Raw genomic sequence first — 25742 nt, forward strand, 5'->3', positions numbered from 1 at the left:
ATTATTTTCACATAGACACAAAAACTATGTTACTTCCCAGCATTTAGACCCAAGTCACATGGCACTGGATTGAAACCAGTAAGAGTAAGAATCAGGTAAGAAAAGTAAGAGCATCTGATATACTCTTACTGGCATCATGAAAACTCAGAACCCACTAAAGTACTAGAACACAAACAAATTCGGGTGTGATGCAACAGCAAATATTTAAACTTCTTCCTCTGGCAATCAGTGTTAAAAAAAAAAAAGCTATTTCCTGTAAATCTGTGTTAGACTAAAATTATAATTTATACCAGTGGAGGAGTACATTTCAAGTTGGAATATAATAAATTTGTTGCTAAACTCAAGCAAATGAAAACTACTTTTTAATATATTTAACATACTTTATGCACTCTGTGTGTAGCCCTGCATAACAAATTCAAATTCATCTCAGCTCGTGAGCAAACTGGAATCTACTTTGTCTCCCGCTCAGTCTCAAAATAGTGAGCTAAATTCCAATTGTACAGTTTTGACTATTATTTACACAAAGGGTAGGAAAATCACAGCTTGACTTCTAAGATAAATAGAATTTATTTTCTGCTGGCAATTGAACGATCTAGAATTAGATACAGCATAAAATCAACTTGAGTAAGATCACAAAACAAGGCTAGGAAAAGCTGCACTGAGGGGCTGTCAGTACAAATTAAAACGCCTAACACACCTCTACTTGGGTTTCATTGTCCAAATAAGTATTACTAAGACACACAATCTACTTTTTGCATTTTTGTTGAGTCTCATTCAGCTAATGACCAAGAACAATTCCATACTTTTCAAGAAATAGAGAAACATCAAATCTTTATTTTGTCAGAAAGGAACTCTGAGGTTTATCAGCATTTTGAACTAGTATTTTGATAGACTCCTTTACAAGGGCTGGTTTTAGTTAAGGATCAAATCATAGGCCTGTTTTCAAAGCAGCCCGTGATATAAGAAGCAGAAAGCTGAACAGAGCATAAGACAAAGTTGCCTAAACTGCAAAAGCCAAAGTTCTTATAGAAAGCACTCTCCAATTAGGTCCTTTCTTAGCAAAGTCACTCCTGTGTAGTGATTTTTCACTGCTCACAAATACTTTCAAAAGAGATCATCTCAGTTGCACAGCAAAGGGGGTGGGGGAGAAGGTTGATAGATTTTAATGCCACTGAGTTTTCTTAGCCATCTACCTCCACGGAGGAATAAAAAAATTTACAATGTGTTATTCTGTTGAGATTCAACCACTCTTCATCTTTTGCTTTTCACCAGTAGTCACCACCTTATTAGTTTACCGTAACTTCTACATAATCTTTTAGCACTTCATTAGAACATAACTATTTTTAACTTTCTTCACAACAACTGGACAGGTGTTTTATAGCAAGCAGGTTCTTTAAGTTACCCCAAGTAGTCAAAGATTTATGCCACCAGAATCCAGGTAACATAGCTTTGAAACCTCACTAAAAACGCAGACTAGCTTGATTAATCCCAAAGTTGATGTATTCATGACATTAGTACGATGTGCTATAATGTTTAAGCAGCAATGAAGCCTTGCAATACTCTAGACACCTACCACAAGTGGCTAAAGAACCCCAGGCCATTTCCCACCAGGCAACTGAGCAGTTAAAAACTACCATGGCCATTTATTTTTTTTTCTCCTTGGGGCTTTAGCTCTTCCAGTAATCTCTGAAGTGACCTAAGTTGCCAAAACAATTTAATCTCTTGATTACTACCTGTTATTACAGCACTCACATGCAGTGCCTTCAAACCACACAGTGGTTCAGACTGTAGCATCAAAGAAGTTTCTACACTGTACTTTAAGCACTTATCTGTACAACAGTACAGCATTTTGCACCCAGATTTGTATCACAGAGAAGGAAATGGCAGGAACCGTGCCAGAAAGCAGCTAAAGTTAAGAGCTCTGAAGGGGAAAACCTTCCCTCCACTCTTCATGAATTATCACACCTTTTTGTCAGATATTCCTCGAGCTGGATACCCAATACATTTTATCATTTTGTGGCCTAACAACAGATTATTCCTTTTATTAAAGGCAAACAGTTAAGAAGAGACTAATCAGTACATTTTCTTCATTTTCCTTTGTATTACATCCACAAATGTTTCGGACATAGCAAAACCTATATTTTCTATAATTAGACTAGCTAGTAGTCTTTCAACATACTTGAGCAGAGGACAATTTATATTCAAAGCTAGAGATGTGAATTACTACTCTTCCATTCCTGTCTCCCTCAACAGCAATTCTGGGTGTTCAGTTCACATAAGTGCTGGATTTTCATAAAGTATTATATTTCCCTCAAATAAAACAAGTGTTGAAAAGATCTCATTTCAGCATCCAACACCATATATACTCAAAAGAAAGGGGTACTGTTAGGAAAAAGCACATGCTCTGCATATACAACCAGAGAGGAAGAAACACATCACCAAGAAAGTGGATGCATTTTCCGTACCTTAAGTAATCTTAAATCTAAAGAGCACATGAAAAATTTCCATTTTTAATGTTTTTATTCAAATCAATATACAAATAGAAACATTTCAAGATGTACAAAAATAAAAAAAGGACATTTTCTACACCTTAAAAAAGCAGATCAAACTTATGTCTATATGTACACTCCTTTCTGTGGGAAATCCTAATCAGCAGACATTCCTCTGTTCTCTTCAGAGCATTCTATGCCAAATCCCCTCCCCCAAAATCCAGCCATACTTATGACTACAAGTAACATTTCAAATAATCTAACATGCTATGTGTCCCTGAACAGATTACACAAAATGCATTTCTCACAGTTAATAACCATGATAACATATCTCCCTAATGACTCTAGGGCAAACCATGTGCTGATGGATAGTTTGCAATTCAAGCTTTCTGTAGTTTGTTGATATATAACGTGAGCATAGTTGGACTACATTTTTCTTTTTTAAGCTATTTTTAGAAATTTCAAAAAGCAATTATAGCTTTGTTGATAGCATTCTTCCTTCCTCCCTCTTTCCCCCAAAGCTTCAACTCTTCAAACAAAAATCTATCTGCAAATAAGAATGAAAAGCAGTAGAAGGGGTCTGAACCCAAAATAATTGGTTTTTACATCATCTGCCAACATAATAGGAACTGAAATGATCACCTGCTCAATAGCACATTGTACTAATGAATGTAGGGGAAGTATTATCACAATAACACTGTTTTGAACCACCCTATAATGCACAACCAAATATCTTTTGTATGAAGTTTTGCTCGGTGATACTGTTCAAATTATCTCAAGCAGTATAGCTCATCTCAAAGTTCTGTCATTCTATATGCTTTAACATTTGCCCAAGACACTGTTTTCTTTCCATGTTCTGGCAATATATGTTTTTTGGAGTCTGCAGTAATGTAAGGATGTAAGGCAACACATGTGGAAAGAGGTAGCTGCGTAAACTGATAATATTGGAAGATGCATTTTTGGGGCACACAAGCCTTTAAATCTCCAATACAGCAAAAGGCTTTAAAATTGAAAACAGTTGCTCAATTTACATAAATGTGCTCAGTCCCTAAGAGAAAAGCACGTTGACAGTGGTTCAAAGAAAGCTTTTGAGAAACAAGTTCTCTCCAACCTTTTTTCTTTGCCATTGCTTCACCTGTCAAGTTCATCCACATCATATAAAAGAAAGTTGCTTAGCAAGAGAACAGTTAATATATACTCACACAGTGTCCAGAACATGGGTATCTAAAGCCATAATCTTCTAGCTGCTAGTTGTAACTAACTAGAAATATTTACCTAGCCCTATTGTGGATAAGGATCTCATTAACTTTACTATGATGGAGGTGAATGCAGGTTGAATTCAGGTTTTATAACAACAACCTCCCTGCAACAGACTTAACTATACTAGCTTTCAATTCTATTGCTTTTACTACTATGACTCTTCCATCTGTCTGAAAAATCCAGTCATCCGTAGAGAAAACACAAATACAGCAGAAGTAATGTTTAATTCTGTATCGATAGCTAGTTAGGTATAACATAGCCATTCTTCTCAACATTTTATCTTAAGGTTATCCGATTGGAAATCATTATTCTGTACTTAGGTGTACAGGATACATGAGTTAAGTTTCACCAGCGAGTTTTAGTCAGTGTCTTATTTCCTGCTGTCTTAAAATATTTTAAGATTGTCCTGTGAGCTCATTTCAGCACTAATACACTATATACACTTTTTTTTTTACTTGCCAAACATTTATTTTTTACTCCAAAGGAAAACTTGTTTTTCTAAAAAAGATCCTGAGCACATTTTTCAACCATTACCCCACACTCAAAATTTCATGTGGAATACTGTCAGCACTGGTAACGTCAGAAAATTCTCCAGTTACTTCACACTACTGGTTAAGATTATAGGACAGCACTGAAAACTATTTCAAGTCTACTGAAGCTTTCCTTTTCTTGTTAAGACATAAGAACACACCACAGGCAGTTTTACTGCAAACTGAGAAGAAACCAAAGAACATGAGATATATTTATTACCAAGAAAGACAAACGCTGCAACACTTAACATGGGAGTCATATTTGGAAAAATGGCTAAATAGAAATTTGTAGGCAAGATGTAGCTACACAAGACACTTTCAAGAAGTTTTGTCCCATTAGTCATCTACTTCCTGCATATAGACCTACTCTGAAACTACAACCAGCAAGTACATCAACTGACAGGCAAGATCAATATAAACCAAAGAGTTTCCCATGTAAGGAAATTGCTTTATGTTTAAAGAGGTGGGAAGACACACAACATATGTTATTAAATAGCGAGTCAGTATTTGAGAGGTAGTCTAGTTGCTCATTTGACTGGAAGAGGTAGAGCTAGTTGAGAAATCAATAGCCAGGGCCAGTCAAAATGATTAATTATCTGATGTTTTCCAAGATGCAAAAAAAATTACTCTCAGCCTGAGACTGCTTACGTTACCAGGGATTCAGTTGTCTTGCTCATATCTACTCACTTTTACATAAGTAAGATTATTCTAAAATACCCATTCAGGGAAAGAATGCTCCCAGAAATAGCCAGGGAAATAGCTTAACTACATTTTGGCATGTGTCAACCAATTAATCTAATTTACACATCTTATAACTACGAAGGTTAATATAGCTAAATGGCTCTCCTCTTTTAGCAAAACAAATACATACCAAAGACTAGAAGCAAGTTAAGTCTCAAATTCCATAAGGGTTTACCTATGTAAAATCCTCCATGCAATTTCTTTCCACAAGAAAAAAGGCCAATTATTTTAAAGATGAAAGCTGAAGCACATTTGTAATACAGTCAACAGGTATTAAACCCCTTGTATCTTGAAAGTTAATACATTTGGGTACAGAATTATACATAATGTTCCCTTGGATTGATGTAGACTCTTCCAGGTCCTGAGTTTTGCGGGTATCTGCTGCTCCAATTTTTGTAGTATGTTTGCTGATAAATTGGATACATATGCTGAAGACTTTCTTCCTCCTGTGGCTCTTCAGCCTCACAGGTAAGTTGCCTTCCATTTACAGCTTTCTAAAACACACATGAGAAGTAATCAGTTTCGTAGTTCACATACAGAACCTGCAATTCTGACTCTTAAAGCTTTAATCAAAATAAGAAGGTACATGATCTCCAAAGCAGTCCTATGAATCAAGAAACATGAACTTAATACTATTAATTAACAGACATATGACAGAAGTGTTAGTAACTACTCAGAGTTGACCTCAAACTTTTGTTTCAAAGGAAGTTAGATTTTAAGGCTGAAAAAAATCTTAAAAGCAAAACACAAGCTATGAAATAGTCTGTCTGCAGTTCTGTGCTTTGTTAAATTACTGAACTAGGACTTCAAAGCTCTAGTGTTTATGTATTTAAATTAGTCAGAAAAACTACCTAGGAAATAAAAGATATTAAAACGTTATCAACACTTTCACTTCATGGTCAACAAATCCACACATCTAACAGTTATTGACTAGGATGGACAAATACTTTGCTCTTCATGAAAACCATCCTTATAAGCTTATTTTAAGGAACCAAACAAAATTGAAGCTTTAATCAGGAATTCAAGCCATCTTATTATTTACCATGTGCTGCAAGTTTTCAGCATCTTTCTCTCTGTACTGGTTCTGCAAAGCAAGATGTTCTTTCTGAAAGAAGAAAAGTTACAGTGGAAAAAAGTCAAAATTCAACACCGCATAACAGGTTTGGTTTATACAAAAGTGCTAGTCATCACTAAATACACGCTGCCTTGTGAAGCATCTTACCTGACTACCATTTAGAATACTTCTTACAAGCTAATCTCTGGCAGAAAAAAAGATGCTGCTATTAATTTGGGAAGTGTTATTTACACATATTTCATTTTGACTTCTTTAAGCATAAGCATGTTTGAGAATGATTAAAAAGCTTTTTTTTTATTTTAACATGACATTATTTTTAGATAAGCCACATTTTAAAATAGAAGTAAAACCCCAAATCAGTTATACAGTATAAGATTTTGACAAGCATTGTATGGATAAATGCCAAGTCTGATATTGCACAAAAGTATTTCACTGAAAAGACTGAAGACACATAACTTCTAGATAGAAAATAATATCTAAAAAAGTTTCTCTAATTTGCCAACTATATCATCTAGAACAGTTTTTCATTAATAGTACTCCTGATATTGTAAGGAGGACATAGTTGTGGCTTATTTAGCATGATGGTAACGAAAATCATATTCAAATACACAAATGCTTCATAACCAGCCAGGTTGAAAACTTTAAGAAATAACAACAGATGGAAATCTTGCCCATTATATACACACAAAGAAAAATGAGCTACATGTAGATTATCCATACTGAACAATGTATGGCTAATATGCACATATAGAGCAAGTAATAATTATTGGTAGATTCTGTTAGAAAACCAGCTCTACTGGCACATAAATCAGCACACTTAGTGCGCTCTTGTAAGCAAGTTAGAAAAACATGGCAGAAAGGAACTTCTGCCAGAGTTCACTCAGACATTTAGTTGAAGTAGAATCATCCATATCAATGTCTTGTGGAGATACCATTCAAAAGCAGCTTGGACAACAAAAAAGTTTCCCAGGCAACTCAATATCTTCTCTGTTATTGTATCAGCAAGCTTTTCTAATACCTAACACAAAAAAACTCATTTCCACAAGTAAGTTTGTTTGGTTTTGTTTTTGGGATTTTGGTTTTTGCGTGTTTTTTTTTTTCTTAGCCAAATGAGAGCACGTAGATTTCTGTTCTTTGAAATGGTCCTTCACGTAGTAGGAAAAACACCATGTCCTTCAGTATTTCTTTCAGAATGGCTAATTGTTTCCTTCAGTCATTACTCACGTACTTATCACAAACATGGTTAAAATGCCCTGCATGCCTTCTCATGGGGCTTTGAGCAACCTGGTCTAGTGGGAGGTTTCCCTGGCCAGGGCAGGGGAGTTGGAACTTGATGATCTTTAAGGTCCCTTTCAACTCTAACCATTCTATGATTCTATGATATTCCCAGTGCTTAAAGTGGAAATTGGGGCCAATCTCAAAAGGCAGACTACTATTAAATTCACCAGCTGCTGGATGATAAGAATAGATACTTATCCAAGCTACTCACCACACTGATCCAAGGGGAGACAAGAAGCATCTTTATTTTGCTCAGGTCTCACCCTAGCAGGACCTTGTGACTTGAACTGCTTGTCTCATGACTTACCAGCAGCATTTCTCAACTAAGAAGTTATTTCCCTGCTAACTTAAACCTTACTCTGTAAAGCTCAACTCCTCCCTCAGACATCTTCTATCTAAACAAAGAATCAACCCTCTACTAACCCCTGGAATTGTTTTGGAAAAGACAGCAAGACTCTGGGAAAACAAGTAATTCCTGTCTCTGCTGTGTAAAGAAGGTAAATAAGAGGCTATCTTCATAGTAACATACAACTAAGTTATCTGGGTCAAGCATAGGGAGACTTCAATGACTAGGTTATCAGGTTTATTCAGAAAACAGACAACTCTGCAGCTTAATACTGCTTGTTTTAGCTCCAGTCTGTCACTACCCAATTTCACAGCTTTACCATTGCTTTGCCATCAGCAACCTCAAGGTGAGCAAGTAGGCAAAAAAGTGAGTAACATTACAGTAGCTGAACACAATAGGATCAGGTATAGCCAAAAGGAACAAACCTGTACCTTGAGGTTATGCAGTCACTGGTCTGAGATATCAGAGCAATGGCTTGAAAGGTGAAGCTTTATGGACAAGCAGAACAGTCTTCACAGTTATAAGATTATACGACAAAATGGAAGACAAAGAGCGGACAAGTGCCTGTAATTCCCTCCAAAAAAAGAGGGCAATCGCACTGCATTAAGAGCAACAGCATGAAGAAAAATCATTAATCAAGGCTAACCATCGTATCAAGAGTTCATATCAGAACAGAATGCAAACAGTGTACACTTCATACTATACATACTCAGATCAAGAGTAGTTGGATATAATTTTTTCTTCACTGAAGTCAAATAATAATTTTCAACACCTGGCTGTATACATGAAGTTGCTGAATATTTCCATGCAATTAGTAGTTACAGCACTGATCAGCTTATATACACATCTTGAACGTGCAAAATAATTTAGAGGTTGGTCTAAGCAAAAGAATCCAGCCCTGGAACTATCACACTGATTTTCCCCTAAACAAATAACCAAAGCAAGAGCATGTATCCTCAAGAGGACAGGCAATACAAGAACCTTCCAAATAGAACAAAGAGCTAAACTAATTAGCTTATTTTGAAGTTAACTTATTAAAAAAAAAAATAATCAATGAAAACATAACTTGTCATTTAGTGTAAGTTTATATACTTGCCTCTAATTTTATTATATCTGGAAGACAAAGTTCTACCCATTTCAGGAAGAAATGCTTCCTTGCCCCTTTTCTCCATCTAGTAAATAGACCGCATACATTACAAAGAGCACACTTGAACGGATATTTTCAAATCCTAAGGAAATCAGCTCTTTGTTAGGTGCCTCTACGGTTTTACACTCCATCAAAAGCAGCAAAGTATCTAAATGTTGCACCTTTTATTCTTAACCTTAGTTTTGAAAAAAAAACCACAACCCAACGTGTACTGCAACTATACATTTGCATTTCTGTGAATAAAGGTATTTTTTCCAGGGAAGATTTAGTACAACTAAAACCACTTCCTCATGAATAGAAAACCTTCCCACAATTGAGCCAGCTCACTATCAGAAGGGCCAGTTTTGAACCTAATCATTTTATCTGTTATTTGAAGCTTTTTGGAAAGTAACATTTCACTAAAAATAATGTAAACTCCATATTTTTACAGTTATGCCAGTGCCTAATGGTACTATGGGGGGAAAACAGAAGAACAACTTTAACTAGCTATCTCATTCTAGACTTTCAGACAAATGAGACATTATAGACTCCAGTTCAGCAGCACAAAAGGTTTGAACAAGTAAGAGTTTAAAGCCTCATTCAAGACAAAAATAAATAAGTCTTTTCCTGAATATTAAATGCAATGTCTGAAAATACTTTCTGGTTCAATCTGCAATGTAAACAGAGGTCTGCTTGTGTTGAACTAATACTGTAGCAGATTGATACAGTTATGGAATTATCAAGAGCCAATACAATTCTCTCAAACATTTCAGAAGTAACACTTTGACTTCCATTTGCTTTGAGTTTAATAAGTTTTTTTTTTTAACCATTTGCCCAGTTCCACCACTCAGTTCACTCATCTCTTCATACCTCAAATGGCTTTCAGAACTACAGAATCATATCAGTGATACATCAATGCTCTAGTTCAGATTTATTGGCATATATTTAGGATAATAATTCTGTTTCTAGAAATCAGTTTAACTTTCAACAATAATTCTACATGAGCACTAGTTTAGTTTTAAAAAGGTAATATAACACTACAACTTTTAGATTAGACAGAGCTATACAATATATTGATGATAATGCCATTTATTTAACACAAGATTCAAAACATTGCTTCCAGTCCAAATTTTTTTTTGTCACCATTATGATGCAGTAACTTTGTTATTGGAACATGCTACTTCCAAACACACAGTTAATTGCCAACTGACTGACTTAAAGGATCGCCAATTTTAATACCAAACAATGCTACCTGAAAATTATGACTTAGGATACAGCTAACACTATGGTATCATCACTCTTAAGTAAGTTTTTCCTTCTATGCCACACTTAACTAGTACTATCGGGGCACAACAGGCTACAGTAATAGCTTTTGCGCAATTACACATTTGCTTACATTTTGTAATTCTTGCTTTTCCCGACAGCCTCATAGTGGTACCAACAATGTAAAGCAGCTAAATTGCTGGTCTTTCAGCAGAAACCCCACCAATCTCAAGTAATGTTTCATTCTTTTATCTTCCTTCCTCTTCACTTTCTACTTTTCCACATTTGTTAAAGTTTTGAAGCAATTTTCAGTTACTTAACTTTTAAAATGACCTGCAAATTCACTGCAAAACAAGTTTGAAAACTCATCTAATATTTTCTACTTTTCCCACTCCTCCTATAGGGTTTTTCAAAGTTTTGTTTATGATATTTTGTCTTGTAATTCCATTAAAAGCATTTTTTCCCCTCTTTTCAAGTCATACTGCTTTTGCTCCTCAACTCTTAGAATGCAGTCTGTAGATGAATTCCAAAAATATGCAATTTACCATTTACCAGGAGACATTGATATTTTGTTGTACCCAAGCTAAGAGAATGAATTCACCACACAAGGAGGCAAAACACACATGGGGAACAAGAACCCTGACATCACCAAAGACTAATGTTCTGTGAGCAGAAAAAAAACCATCTGCCTGCTTTAGAATTTCTATCAACAGTGGACTGTAGACAATTTAGACAAACACTGGAAACCAGAACAGGAAATTCCAGTGGGTTCATTTATTCAGTTAAAACAACATCTGCCTGCTTTAGAATTCCTATCAACAGTGGACAGTAGACAATTTAGACAAACACTGGAAACCAGAACAGGAAATTCCAGTGGGTTCATTTATTCAGTTAAAACTAGAGACAAAAGAAATGATCTCACATGGCATGAAAACACAACACACCCTTGCTAGAAAAAGGAGTTGCACCTTTTACTGCCATGAAGTGATAGAACCAAAATTATCATATTCTGTCAAAGAAAACTGGTGCTGAGCTATAGGGTTTCTCTGCAGAACACCTGGGGGTTTGTGCTTTGATACTTAGAACAGTTTGTCTTACCCTTATATTTTACAGAATTATACAATCACCTATGTTGGAAAAGATCTTTAAGATAGAGTTCAACCATTAACTTAACACTGCCAAGTCCACCAGTAAATTATATCTCTAAGCATCACATCTACATGTCTTTTGAAGACCTTCCAGGATGGTGACTCAACCATTTCCCTGGGCAGCCTTTTCTAGTTATGGGTAATTATAAAAATCAATAATTATTTAATAAGTATAAACATTAAAATGCTTGATTTTGGCAGAGTTTCATAAAAGCATTGAGTTTTACTCTAAACATGCTCCTTCTCAAACAGTCCTTTAAAAGCCTAAATCAATTATCTCACCAACTTCATCTTACATTTTCACATCCTTTCCAATTTAGATATTCTATTATGAAAGCATCCACTAATACAAAACCTGTGCTTCATTCTAGTCCCTATCTGGTAAATGTTTTTTTTCCATTAAGATCCTTCATCAATATAGATGAGTTTATCTATGCACATTTTGTGCCTCCTTCCATTCAGTCTTGTTTGCCTCAACAGCTCTTCAGTCTAAGGGAAGTTATAACAATAATGCTTGCTTTTTCATCAAAGAAGAGATGTTCCCACATATATTAATACCATTAGGAAAAGAACTAGAAGAGTGTAAGAGAGCCATGCTCTATTAATGAATCAATATTATGCTATGTTTAAGAGTACTGAGGATGATCTTTTCAAATTTGATCCAGAAATACCAGCATTCAGCAAATGGTATTATTTGTTTTTAACTATGCTAATACAATTTCATTATCTTCTTTCCTGATTTAAAAAGGAATAAAGATATCACAATTAAAGCGTTTTAGTGTTTGACCACGTTGCTTGGCTAAGTATATGAGGTATTCTTACAAGTTGCAAGCCCAAAGTCAGTCTTCTCATGGCTAGAATTACTAATGGGGCTGTATTTCTCTTCGCCACTTATTTCTGTTGCTACAAAAAAAGCCCTATTAATTGCTGAATGTTTCAAGAACTCTGAACATTCATGCATTGCATTATACAAAACAATGTTTTTTCCTCTTTCTTTTCCTTTTTCCTTCAGAAGCACCTGTCAAGCTAGACATAACTTCAGTTCTTTCACACTGTCAAAGACTGTTCATCTCAGTCGTGCTTCCAGACTAGTAAAGAACTTTTACTTCTTAGTGATATATTCTTTGAAATACAGTGAAACTAATTCTAATGATTCAAAGGATTGCCTGAATTAGCACCCACTCCTTTTTATAAATATTATGCAAGAATGGAATTCCTCTTTAAACCACTGGAATTCTTCCATTGCTCAACTTCCTCCTGATTTGCCTCGAAACTCAGTTGCCAAGCAGAGACTCCTCTCTCACCAAGGACATAACCTTCAGACTGCTCACTGATCTTTCCTATTACATGCAAAAAATAGTTCTGAGTAATAAAACAGTATTTCCATGACAGTGATTATTAAAAAAAACAAACAGCCAAAAGCAAGAGCTTTGTTGCTAAAAAAGTTGATGAAGATGAACCTACAGTCTTCACAGTAAATAAAACTATTTACATCGCCATGTTTCCTTTGTTCCATATAGTATTCCTATGTTATGGACTTCTGTCTCACTATTTTAGGGCCGTAAGTGAACTGGTTCTTCTTGATTCTTAAGTGATGCACATGAATACATAAATTGGTATCTGTAAACACCAGTAGAGAGAAATTATGAGTATTCAGTTAGACAGTACTTTTACATACATGTAGCTTATTATTTAATGTTAGCATGTAGATGCTAATGTATACTTAAAGCACACTTAAAGTTACTTACCATTACTTACCAGTAACTCCAAGTCTGAAGGAGTAACTATGAAAGACGTTGGTGACCCAGTATTATCATATGTCTACAATACCCCCCTTCATTTTAATACCAACATGCATCTACTCAGATATGGGCAAAATCTAGTTATACATTGACTGCTAGGACACAAACAGGAATATTTCAGCTTAGTTGCTTCTGGAATACTTCATAAGATCCAAAAAAGCTGCTGTGCATGATCTGAACTATAACCATACAAATTATTTAAAAATTTGCATGTTACATATAACAACTTAACAGAATGGGCTTAAATTGGATCAATCCACTTTTAATGGTCAGTTATTGTGAGCATGCAGACAACGTCATCTAAATTCACTCTCCTTTAACTTTTCTTTGCACCTTCATGCAGCCTATAATTTCCACTCATATTAAATTTGATCATCTATTGCTTTTGACAATGCAGTGACAGTTGCTGCAGTTCTTTTCAGTGTAACCAGCAGCTTACATCTGAACCATCTAGAGGCTCACCAGCATGCCTGTCATTTGTGCCTAAACAATGCAGTTCAAACAGCACTTGGAACAAATTACGTGGCTAGTACAGAATTTTAGTCAAGCAGGACAAGACATAGTGACAGGTTGCTAACTTGCTTCTTTTATCTCTTTACAGCTATTCGAGTGTTGGTTTATTACAGCAAAACAATGGAACTAAGCACTTCTTCGCTAAAGCTACTATTTTGACACTTATTTCTATTAGACAAAGCAGAAGCTGTTGCCTCAAGTAGAACAGAGTACATGTTGATTATAGGTAGTAGCAGCTATAAAGACTTAGCCTCCAGCTCCAGTTCTTTTCAGTTTTGGACTTCCACAGAAGAAAACAGGTACACTGACAATGTTACACCAACAACCATTATTTTAAAATAAAGCACAGTTAACATCTAGCCTGAAAAAGAACTAGATCTACCTCCTCTCTTTCCCAAAAGAACTTAAAACTGCATTTATCCAGCTTGAGAGAAATGACTATTTGATTCAGCCTGTTTAGGGTCTTTATTTACAAAATACATTTAGATAAAACATTTTATTATATCCTTAACAAAGACAACTAAGAAAAGCTGAAGCTGACTGTAGAGTACCCACTAATAGAAGCCACAGTAAGCAAAACTAAGAATTCAAAGCCAAGAGTTCAGAAGCAGAAAACAATAAAGGATGTACTTCATGCATAGCCCTATAAAGGATAAATAACTGCATTTCCTTTGGTTGTCATTTTGCCATCTAGCGTCACTATAGATGCACAAATAACAAAGTAGTCCATATCATATGATTTTGTAAGCAAGTATCTTTTACCATATTACTTTAATCATAGCAATGTATTAGCTGAAGTACGGGTCATCAATACTGCATTTGTTAAGTATCATAGCAACAGAAGTGAGTTACTACACAGCACAAAAAAGCATTGTTTCTTTTGTGTCATCTTAGGTGTTATACCACCTTCAAGATCGGAAGACAAAAGCCTATTATGCTTTTTGCCAATTCAGTATTTTATACCTTCATACTATAATCATCAGGCTGCTAGTAAAAGTAGCCATGATCTCAGAAGAGTTTCTTCTTCATTCAGCAACAATACTAGCAAAGTATTACTAAAAGTACTATTTATAATACACAATATTCTTTTCATGCATTAGTTTCATGAGAAAAAGGAAAGCTTTTATCACCAACTCATATTTGGTGATATTTAGTAATCAGCAACCACATGAAGAAAACTACAAGAATATTTTCAATATTACTGTATCAAATCCATCTTTGAAGATGGGTGAAGATTTTTTTCACCCATTTTAGAGTGTCTTCCTCTATCAGAAAAAAAAAAAGGCTTTTATTGGTCCTTAAGCTGCAAAGTTACATCAAAGTATTGGAAAAACAGTATCCATTACACACAAATGATTACCTGAATTACCTCAGGTTTGTTATTCAGCATATCAGTGGTTATAATCACATTATTTATACAAAGTACTGAAATTGGAACAAAAATCCTATTACAAACAATTACTATCTAATTCTCACTAATACTGACAGGTGATTAAAGTTTTCTTCAGTGTAAGCAGAAATTGAAAGATCAGGTTAACTGATTTTATATATATTTTTAAAAATTCACGCTTTAGGGGCTATAGTCAGGATCTATACTTTTCATCCACAGACTGGTTTATGATATGAAGTGTAATAATCAATGCTGTTAACTGAAGCTGTATCCCATACATGGGTCCCTTCTGTGTTGCCTTGTGCAAAAGAAGCCTTTTGAATTCACCTGGAGTCTCTCAGGTAGCCCAATCCAGCGCAAAGCCGTGCTGTAATTAAGAAGAGCAGTCCTACCCTTCCTTGTTCCCCACTAATTTTAACTGTCTCGTTTACTAGAATTAGCTTTCCAGCATATCACCTCTATGATCCTGTTACATCAGGTAATATTCTCCTGTATATTCTCCTCATCACCACAGAGCTTCAGCTATAGCTTTTTCTACTTCAGGAGCAGCAAAGTCTGTTAAACACTATTAGAGACATGAAAAGGATCTATCTACAAGTTTCCTGACCTTTAAGGATGACTTTAATACCAAGGGCATGACTCAGGTACCACATGTGTAGGGAAACTTCTTGGTTGTGAATCAACAATCAAAAAACTCCACACATTGCCAGGAAAGCAAAAATCAGACTAAATCAACAGAATAAAGGAAAGTTAACAGTTTTCCTACCTCATTGACTACATATATATACATATATAACCACTTACTCACCTGAAGCATAGCTTCTTTCTGTGGTATAGAGAAAGCTCTCTCCTCACACGAGGATGGTTTGTGAGTGGGTGGAAGATCAATCCTGTAGTAAAGAAAGAATGAAATATGACATGTCATGTTTGTGAAGTCCAATTGAATGGTCAGTTAAATATTATTTATTTTAGCTGCCAAGTCATCCATCACTCACACTCAGGGACACACACCTTTGAGTCAGCAATGACACATACACGGAGTATTGTAAAGATAATACACCCACCGCTGCCAATAATTCAGCCACACACTTTTTGTAGAAAAGCACTGTCTATAATTTGTTATTTGTCCTATAAGGTGTTAAGTAGACTGAACTCTTCACCGCCACCCCCTCTCCTCTCCAACTAAATATGATTAGGGACTAACATCTGTCATCACTTCTTGTTCATGATACAGCTTGAAAAACCTTCAAGAAAGCCTTAGAAACGATTATTACGTGCAAGACCTCTGTACTGTAACTTTTTCAGTGAAAGCAAATGGTTATAAAAATTAAAATGTTTAAAACTATTCATGTAAATATGCTTCAGCTACAGAATTTAAGAGAAATAAACAAGAAATCAGTATTTCTAACCACATTAGAAATTACCAGTTTTAAGAAAACATTAGACTCCTTTTGCTAGCTCAGCAGATTCAAATGTTGAAACTTATTTTATGCTAAATTCTGTATGTTACTTTATTCTACTCCTTATTAAGTATACAGAGACATGACAGACATTTTAATTTCTCATTCAGTTTAAGTGTTAACTGCACACAGCATATGTGAAAAGACTTCTATTTACAGATATTCAAAGCCAGTTTTTATGCATGTTCCAAGCAAGGTCTAGACATCATCCACTCTACCTGACAAAATCTTTTCATGCTTTTTTTGCTTGCTTGGATTTGACCATATTAGATGCTTAAAAATGTAAACCACATGTCTGCATCAGAGACTTGAAGAAATAAAGTGCTTTGTGGAATATTGGTGAAGTCAGTCATTTCTAAGCACACACATCCATGGGTGATGGCTTCATTTTACACATATTTCTTTCTTAGTGGACTTTTACTCTGCAGAGCATGGATAATTTGCTCTCATGTTAGACCTACAGTTATGATAAACTAGCAGTCTGTGGCATCAGTCAAGATGGATCTCTCCCCTGCCCTCCAGTTCAACCAATGAGCAGTTTTCCTTCAAAGAAACACTTCTGAGGAGATAAAGAATTATGTTACCTCTGAAGTCATTCTTAGGTTCCTCAACTCTTTTTCAGAAACATGAATGATTTTACATTTGTCTACTCTGTAAATAAACCCCTGAAATTATGACAGCTACACAGCTGCTAAGGAGACTCAGACCTTTAAATTCCTGTATAGAATGAATGCTTTCTGCATATTGCTTTCAATTAAAAAAAAACCCAAACAAATCAACACATACTTACACTTTGTCAAGATAGGATGGCCTCTTTTTCCTTGGGGTCAGCAGCACTGTCACAAAGATGGTAATGATAAACAGAGCAAGGACTGCTCCAATCACAGCCCCTGCTACAGCAACAGAAGATGTCTGCTTAAATGGCATATCTGCAATGTGATAGCATAGGTTACACCTTAAAGAAGTTCTCATACTTCAAATACTCAGATAAGCTATTTCAGCATCGCTCTGAGAAATGTTTCTTCCTTCTGTGACAAAAAAAAGCCTCGTTCTGCGCTAACAGTCTTGCAGTCTTGGCGCCACGCTCATGGGTCTCATGGATCATTAATATTTCAAAAATTTCATTGTCTACTTTTAATAAATACTAGCTGCATGCTTTTATTTTCCATTTCAAGGCAAGATGAAGTTACAGAACACATGCTTTGCACTTACATGAGCAAACGAGGTGTTAATTCAAAAAGCTAGACAACTATAGCTCTACTGGCAATCTTTCTTTAAAGCCCCTGAAGTCTACAGAAAGGAAAAAGGGAAACTTAAAATAATGGGAAAAAAAGACATACTACAAGGAGGAATGAACATGCCAACTCACTAATACTTAACTTACAATAATCAAAGCAACCCCTAAGACCATCTGTCATCTCTAGGACTTCACACTTCAAGCTATGAGAAAGTAATTTTTATAAATGAATTTTAACAAGAGGAGAGAAAAGTTATTTATTTTTTTTTTAAAAAGCATTTTTCTTTTGACCTCAGGACTTTCAAATCTAATGTTTTGCAACTCTCATACTAATTAACACACATGCCAGTCTTTGAAGGTCATTCATTTCACTATACTTGGAACTTAAAAAGTTTCAAATCTTGTAAAGCTGTGAAACTTGTTTGTATATTTTAATTCAATATCATCAATGTTTCAAACTTGCAAAAAAAAAAAAAATGAAGTCATTCTTAGGTTCCTCAACTCTTTTTCAGAAACATAAATGATTTTACATTTGTCTACTCTGTAAATAAACCCCTGAAATTATGACAGCTACACAGCTGCTAAGGAGACTCAGACCTTTAAATTCCTGTATAGAATGAATGCTTTCTGCATATTGCTTTCAATTAAAAAAAAAACCAAACAAATCAACACATACTTACACTTTGTCAAGATAGGATGGCCTCTTTTTCCTTGGGGTCAGCAGCACTGTCACAAAGATGGTAATGATAAACAGAGCAAGGACTGCTCCAATCACAGCCCCTGCTACAGCAACAGAAGATGTCTGCTTAAATGGCATATCTGCAATGTGATAGCATAGGTTACACCTTAAAGAAGTTCTCATACTTCAAATACTCAGATAAGCTATTTCAGCATCGCTCTGAGAAATGTTTCTTCCTTCTGTGACAAAAAAAAAGCCTCGTTCTGCGCTAACAGTCTTGCAGTCTTGGCGCCACGCTCATGGGTCTCATGGATCATTATTATTTCAAAAATTTCATTGTCTACTTTTAATAAATACTAGCTGCATGCTTTTATTTTCCATTTCAAGGCAAGATGAAGTTCCAGAACACATGCTTTGCACTTACATGAGCAAACGAGGTGTTAATTCAAAAAGCTAGACAACTATAGCTCTACTGGCAATCTTTCTTTAAAGCCCCTGAAGTCTACAGAAAGGAAAAAGGGAAACTTAAAATAATGGGAAAAAAAGACATACTACAAGGAGGAATGAACATGCCAACTCACTAATACTTAACTTACAATAATCAAAGCAACCCCTAAGACCATCTGTCATCTCTAGGACTTCACACTTCAAGCTATGAGAAAGTAATTTTTATAAATGAATTTTAACAAGAGGAGAGAAAAGTTATTTGTTTGTTTTTTTTTAAAAAGCATTTTTCTTTTGACCTCAGGACTTTCAAATCTAATGTTTTGCAACTCTCATACTAATTAACACACATGCCAGTCTTTGAAGGTCATTCATTTCACTATACTTGGAACTTAAAAAGTTTCAAATCTTGTAAAGCTGTGAAACTTGTTTGTATATTTTAATTCAATATCATCAATGTTTCAAACTTGCAAAAAAAAAAAAAAGGGCTTACAAAAAGTTGAACAATTGGAATTATTCCCATGAGTTTCACTAGAACTCCTACCTGTAATATATATGTAGATTACAGAAATAATGGTCTGAGCTACATTGATTACTGGATAAGAAAGGTAACAGGAAAGAAACTAATTAACAGAGCTCTCTACTTGTAACATTCGTAATGCAGTTTACTTCAGGTATATTCCTTCAGAAAGGATCATATGCTATGTTTATCCAAACACACAGAGACCACACTCTAATCTCTTACCAGAAGAAACTTTAGGAGCCTCTCCAGCTACATATTCCATTTACAGGTCAAAAAACCAAAATAACTATCCAATCTGTTTTATCAATTCCTCATAGTTCTAATGCTGTTCTGCCCACGTGGTGGAAAGCTGGATAAAGGCAAACTTTTCTCATCCCTCATTTAAAACAAACAAACAAAACAAAACCCCCCCACACAACAAAAACCAACCCAACCCAAAAACATCTTATTTCCAATCTGATACAGGAATGCCTGTCCTCTCACTGCATATGAACAATATCACAGCAATACTCCCCTGGGATGCATGCAGGTATCTATAAGCAGATTGAACAAAACTGAAATAAGCATTTTTAGTGACTTTCTTAACATTAAGGGATAAAGTCACAGATTAACACTCACAGGAAGCTAATTCACCCTGGAAGATCATAGTAACACATCACCTTCAGTGATTATGGTTCTGTTTTAAAGAGTAGCTTTCTTGGCAGAAGCTCCATTCGTCTGTCAGTACCAGTCTACATACATAAGAACCATCATTCCCATCTTCTCCTGAAGAATGGGCACATGAATCACTGGAAGGCTCACTTAAACACTACATTTTAATTACTTTAAGTTTAGTTTACACTGGGTTCCCTCTTTAAATGATGAAGTTGCAGGTAACTAACATACAGCGTTTCGTGTAGAATTCATGAAGATGGCTTTGGTCTTGTGAGCACAACTTTACCAGAAGAGTTACTTGACTGTTTCATACTGTACCAACTTGACACTTTTTTTTTTTTCTGGTAAGTTCTGCTATAATATCAAAACATCAAAGTATTATACTTTCAATTAAAGTTTTTGGGTGAGATAATAGCCACCCATTTACCTTTGAACACCAGGAAAAATAACAATAACCCAGCAAGCGTAGCAACATACAGGAACTGAAATTACTTTAGCAAAAAAGAGTAGGCCCCAAAATTATATCAGACTAACCAAAGGAATGATCAGAAACCCAGACCACCAAGCTGAACAAGCCAGAGAGCACCTACGATATGTGGTATCAGCTGCACAGCATTTGAACCACAAGTTGATCAGAAACAGATGGGAATTGATTCACTCCAATAAATATGTTTAAGCAGAGCTACAGCAACCGAAAACAAAAAAAATTCTTTTAAAAGAATGTGAATCCTAGACAATGTATCAGCTGTGCTTCAGGTGAAACTATCTCGACATCAACTGTACCTATTTATCATTCTCAATGTTCATACTCTTCAAATGGTTTCTTAAGATACTTGTTTTATATGCTTATGGTCACTAAGAGGAAATGCTAAAAAAGCCCATCTTAAACAGCTTAAATACTTAAGGTCCTTCTACCCAGCCTCTGGCTTTATTTTGCTTTTTCATCTTCAATTTTAAGGATATATCTGTCAAACATTTTTGAACACTACCTATGTTCCAGAATGTAACAAAAAGTTTATTCACACAACAGCCATTTGTACTTACAATCAATTCTTTTTACAGCAGACATAATGTACAAAACATTGCAACACGCATAAGCCCTATCCCTATTATCAACTTCAACTCCAAAACATTTCAACTTCTTAACCCATAGGAATTAAATATATATATATAATCTATATTTTTAAAAATCAAAACAAAAAATCCACAGAGACAAAAGCAAGATATCCCATGTGGAGAACAGGTTTATGGTTATGTTTATTTCCAAGTAACACCATCTTTTAAAGATGATATATCAAGTATTTTTTATTTGAAGAGAGGTATTATCTCTTTATTCCAGAAATAATGTGGTTCAGAACCTTCTGCTAGAACTCAAACTACAGAGACACACAATATCATTTGCTGTTGTTCTTGAGACTTTGGTCAATTCATGTATCAGTACTCCATTAATCCAAACATGAACTTAAGTTGTTTGGGGATGCTTTTCCATTTGAATTTCAAATAAAGCTGCTGTTTTAATCTTTTTAAAGACATGCAGTCATATGCAATCACAGTGTATTGTCTACAACGCTCAATACAACTATTTTAGTGAAGCTCTAAATGCTGTAAGCTACCAAAGATCATGAGGATAGAAAAGAACTTTCAACATGAATGTTCATGAAGCAGCTGTAACTATGCAGCCTATTTTAAAGGTAGCAGAGATTTTTCCCTTTTCAGGTTTCAAATATTAATAGCCTTATCAGGTTCATTTTCTTGAGCTAAACTCTTAAAAATGGCACGTCAAAGAATCTACTATTCTAATTATGAATTTATAATTGTTCTGTAATTCATCTAAAGTTATTTCATTCTTCCCTACATAATCAGCAGAATTATTTTGGTGAAACTGCTTATGACAAAGTAGAACAGCTTCAGATGTCAAATGAGATGTCCTACATACAATGCCATTTTAAAGAACAGGAATAAGTTGTTAAATCAGTATTGATTATTTGCAGGGAGAACAAACCCACTGCGGTACAAGACTGCACAATTTATCTAAACTCCTGTTTTGTACATTCTGTAGTTAGGCCATCAAATAGTGTGTTTTCACTCTATGAAGTAGCAATGTAAATATCTGCTTCTCTACTAACAATTTGAAATCCTATAGTTACCCTCTTCAAAGCAAGCATTGTAACTTATTCAGAAGCAGCGTAAAACCGCTGTTTTAACTTCTGGGCATAAAAATTCTAGCAAATGCTTTGACACCTCTTAGCATGCTTAATGTTTATTGGCACCCAGGAAAAAATTCGCATTAGCTTCCACCTTTGAAATCTATTAGTTTTCTTCTTAGTTGTGTCCAATCCTCCAGCTTTCAAATGCAATGGTAAGATTCCAAAGCTTCAGAAACAGGTCTCTAAATTTGTACCTTGTGTACTTGCAAAAAGAGTTGTCTTCGTTAATGAGTTTTGACATCCTGCCAATTACAACCTAACAAAATATCTTACTGTATGTATATATACACACTAGCATAAGGCTTTAGAAATCAGCAACTATAAAAAAATAATTTTTCATCTTATTCTAAGACAAACCTTTGACCTGTTTACACAGTTACTCCTCAAGGTTTTGTTCATAAGTTAGTTTCAGTGCAATGACTTCTTTTAAGTACATAGTTACAAGAAGGCTCATTAAAATGCTAAGAGGTATTCATTTTTGTGCAGAAAAAAACTAAAAATAAAGCTTTGATTCTGCTGTAACTAATTTCAATTGGTAAAGAATTTTCTATACAGAAGCATTAAGTTTTACATGTATGGTATCTCAATTGGAGTAATTTGCTTAATCTGCAAAGCAAATGTCCCAAAAGATTATGTTTGATCATTGCCTTAGGTAAACTTGCTTTTAAATCAGACAGCCAAGAGAGCCACTTTCTATTCTTCAACAATTTTGAATGGCAACTTTAATTTAGCCTTTTTTTAACCTCTGACATAGACCAATATAAGCACTCTGCATTAAAACTCAAATCTTAAACAGTAGTACAGCATTGGGAAAAAAAGTAGCTGAAATACATTTTCCCCAGATTCAGTATTTCCATTTGTCAAGTCACAATATAAAAACCTTCAAAAAAAATCAGTTTCAAAAAGTTTATTCCTTCTCTTGTGTAAGTATAAACAATCTGAAAGTGATCAGCCAATGAAATGAACTGCAGGTACATGTTTAATTTTCAGTGGTTACTACACATACCACTCCCTCCGAGATATTACCGAGCCATCTATGTGAGAAACAAAGTCTTCTTCATTGTCATCATAACATTCACCACCCATATACTTCATTCCCAATGTTCCACCTTCATAGTAATCCATTGGTCTTTCATAACGTTCCTGGTACCTGTTAATATTGTCTATATTGTTCCACTCTGGTTTTTCAGGGTCTTCTAAATAATCCTTAGATATTAAGCTGTTCATTGGATGCTTTATTTCTTTTTTTATACTGCCAGGGTAAGAATCCACATCATCTGACTGAAGAACATCTATTTGAGACTCTTTTTGCATATCTGATGGTGGAATGTAGTTCTTAGCAAAGTAGTCACCACGGAACGTCCGTCTTCTCCTATAGCAGATAATTCCAACCAGAACACTGACAAGTATGAGGAAGAGAGCCCCACCCACCGCACTACCGATGACGGTACCCCAAGTGTCTTCCTGCATTGCTGGAAAGGTTGATGTTGGGAAATCTATTATTCTAGGTTCTGTTGCTAAACCTGTGACGCCATCAGTCGAAGGATGCCAGGGAACCGTGGGCGGTCGAGTGGTAGTAGTAGGAGGATCTAATGGAAAGAGCAAAGAAGTAGACAAGACACAGAAAAGGCACAGAATGTCAATGCAAGCTAAATCAGTTAAGGGTTTATAAGAAAGCAAAGTTGATGGGTATGTTCTACAAGAATAGTTTTTCATTCTCAGGTTCATAGCAGTACAAAAAGTCTCTTTCCACAGGCTTTGATCTAGCTTCATTACATATGGTTTTGAGCTCTGCTGCAGCAGGATAGGAAGTATGGGGAGAAAATAAAATAAAAATAATCTTTAAGTAGACATCTCGCTCTCCTCCAAGTAAGGAGACACAGCATTTTTGTTCAGATGTTCACTGTTCATACTTTATTATTTACCTCCTCCATGGAAGAATGCTGTCTATTACAGAAAACCCAAGTAATCCTCTTTATTTCCAGTCAGCAGTTAGGAACACTGGATCAAATTAATTGATTATGCCACAAAGTCAATTATTCCACATCAAATTCCCACTTCAGAAACTGTTCAGGGCACTAAGAATGAAAAACTATCAGTTGTGTGCACAGTCAGCAGCACATGAACTATTGATTTTTAAGCTATTCTCTCCAAAAACATTTGTTGCATTAATACAACGTAACTTCACCTTGGGATTAGTGAAAGAAGCATAGTTAAAAATGGCATGTATTAATCTCAAAATAACACTTATGTTGAGCAAGGTGCTTTCAGGATTTTAAAATAAAAACACTGGAACATTTGAAGTAAAAATGATTTCTATGCATTCCACCTAAAAGCAATTTGATCCCTCATGCACAAAGAAATTTCCATATTCATTCCTCAATGTAAAGTATCAACTGATTTCATGTCAGGTTATGCAACTAAACAAGAGATTGCCAGATACCAAGCTTCTCCAGCACTCAACTTTTTCCTTTGTTCTTTAGGCCTACTGGAGATGTGTGCATCTATATTGAAGATAAGGTTGCAAGTGATGGGTTGATGACACTGAGAAAGCCTCCTGAGATTATCCCAGTCAATTGCAGTGTTACTTGCAATTCCAGCTTCTGTATCTGTGCTGCACTGAACAAAAACAGCTTTTTGCCTCGCCCAATGCAAGGTAATTTTAAAATCAGTAAAGCAACAAACACTAAACATGTTATTATAGCCTGAATCTTTTAGAGAGAATATTACATGGGCAGCCAAGTAGCTCATTATGTCATGTTATTTAGTTAAATGCTCATAAGCAAGATTCATGGAACTCCTACTACCGTATTACAGAGGCACCCTAAATTTACCACCACAAAAAGTAAAATAGATAGAACTGGAGATCTGTCAAGCCTCCAGTTATTTGACAAATAATAACTTTAAAGATTCATAGATATGATTTTTAATCTTACTACTCAGAGACTACCATACAATTCCCTCATGCTATACAGAATTGGCACATTTGTCATGATCACTTCAAATTGTACTTTGGACTGCACCTCACTGCTGAATGCAGCATTTTAAGCTTGACATAAGTTTTACATATTATCAAAGCACATAATTATATTACTTGACTATGTAAAAGTGGTGATTTGTTAGGGAGCTCTACATAAATGAAATTAATTTGACAGAAGACAGGAAACTGGATAAGGAAGATGCACTATCAAAGTGAACAAGAGGAATTCAGATTATGATTTTAGTAAAAACTGATCTAAAGTGAGTTTAATAATTTAAAAAAGAAATAGAGGTTAAGGAATCCACGTTTACCAGTGATCCCATGTCCCACAAATCCATAGGTCAAGTAGTTAAACTCAAAACCCTCTTCCTTGAAAATGTATTTGCTTTAGACACAAGATTTGTTAGCTTAGAATACAATTTCAGACAGTACCAGCAACATCATCTTCCAGACTATATATATACTTTGGTTTATTTTAAACTGACTTCATAATTGTTCACCTATTTCTCTCTGGTACTGAGGTCTTCAGTTTCATTCTCCACATCCACAATATAAAACACATTCACAAGTATGTAGTATTTGCTTCTTGGCAAGTTT

At 35.2% G+C, this 25742-nt stretch overlaps 1 protein-coding gene across 1 annotated transcript in view; it reads right to left on the reverse strand.

The window, feature by feature from the left end:
• Window positions 1-2501: 2501 nt before the first annotated feature.
• PVRL3 (poliovirus receptor-related 3) overlaps window positions 2502-25742 on the reverse strand; it is a 71738-nt gene continuing 48497 nt past the window's right edge. The window contains exons 6-9 of the mRNA XM_014947318.1: window positions 18339-18477; window positions 15770-15851; window positions 6063-6125; window positions 2502-5514 (exon numbers count right to left, since the gene is read on the reverse strand). Coding sequence (XP_014802804.1) covers window positions 5338-5514; window positions 6063-6125; window positions 15770-15851; window positions 18339-18477 — 461 coding nt within the window. The 3' untranslated portion in view covers window positions 2502-5337. The remainder of the gene's footprint in view (window positions 5515-6062; window positions 6126-15769; window positions 15852-18338; window positions 18478-25742) is intronic.

This window comes from Calidris pugnax, unplaced genomic scaffold (assembly GCF_001431845.1).
Source record: "Calidris pugnax isolate Ruff unplaced genomic scaffold, ASM143184v1 scaffold95, whole genome shotgun sequence".
NCBI classification, from domain to species: Eukaryota; Metazoa; Chordata; class Aves; order Charadriiformes; family Scolopacidae; genus Calidris; species Calidris pugnax.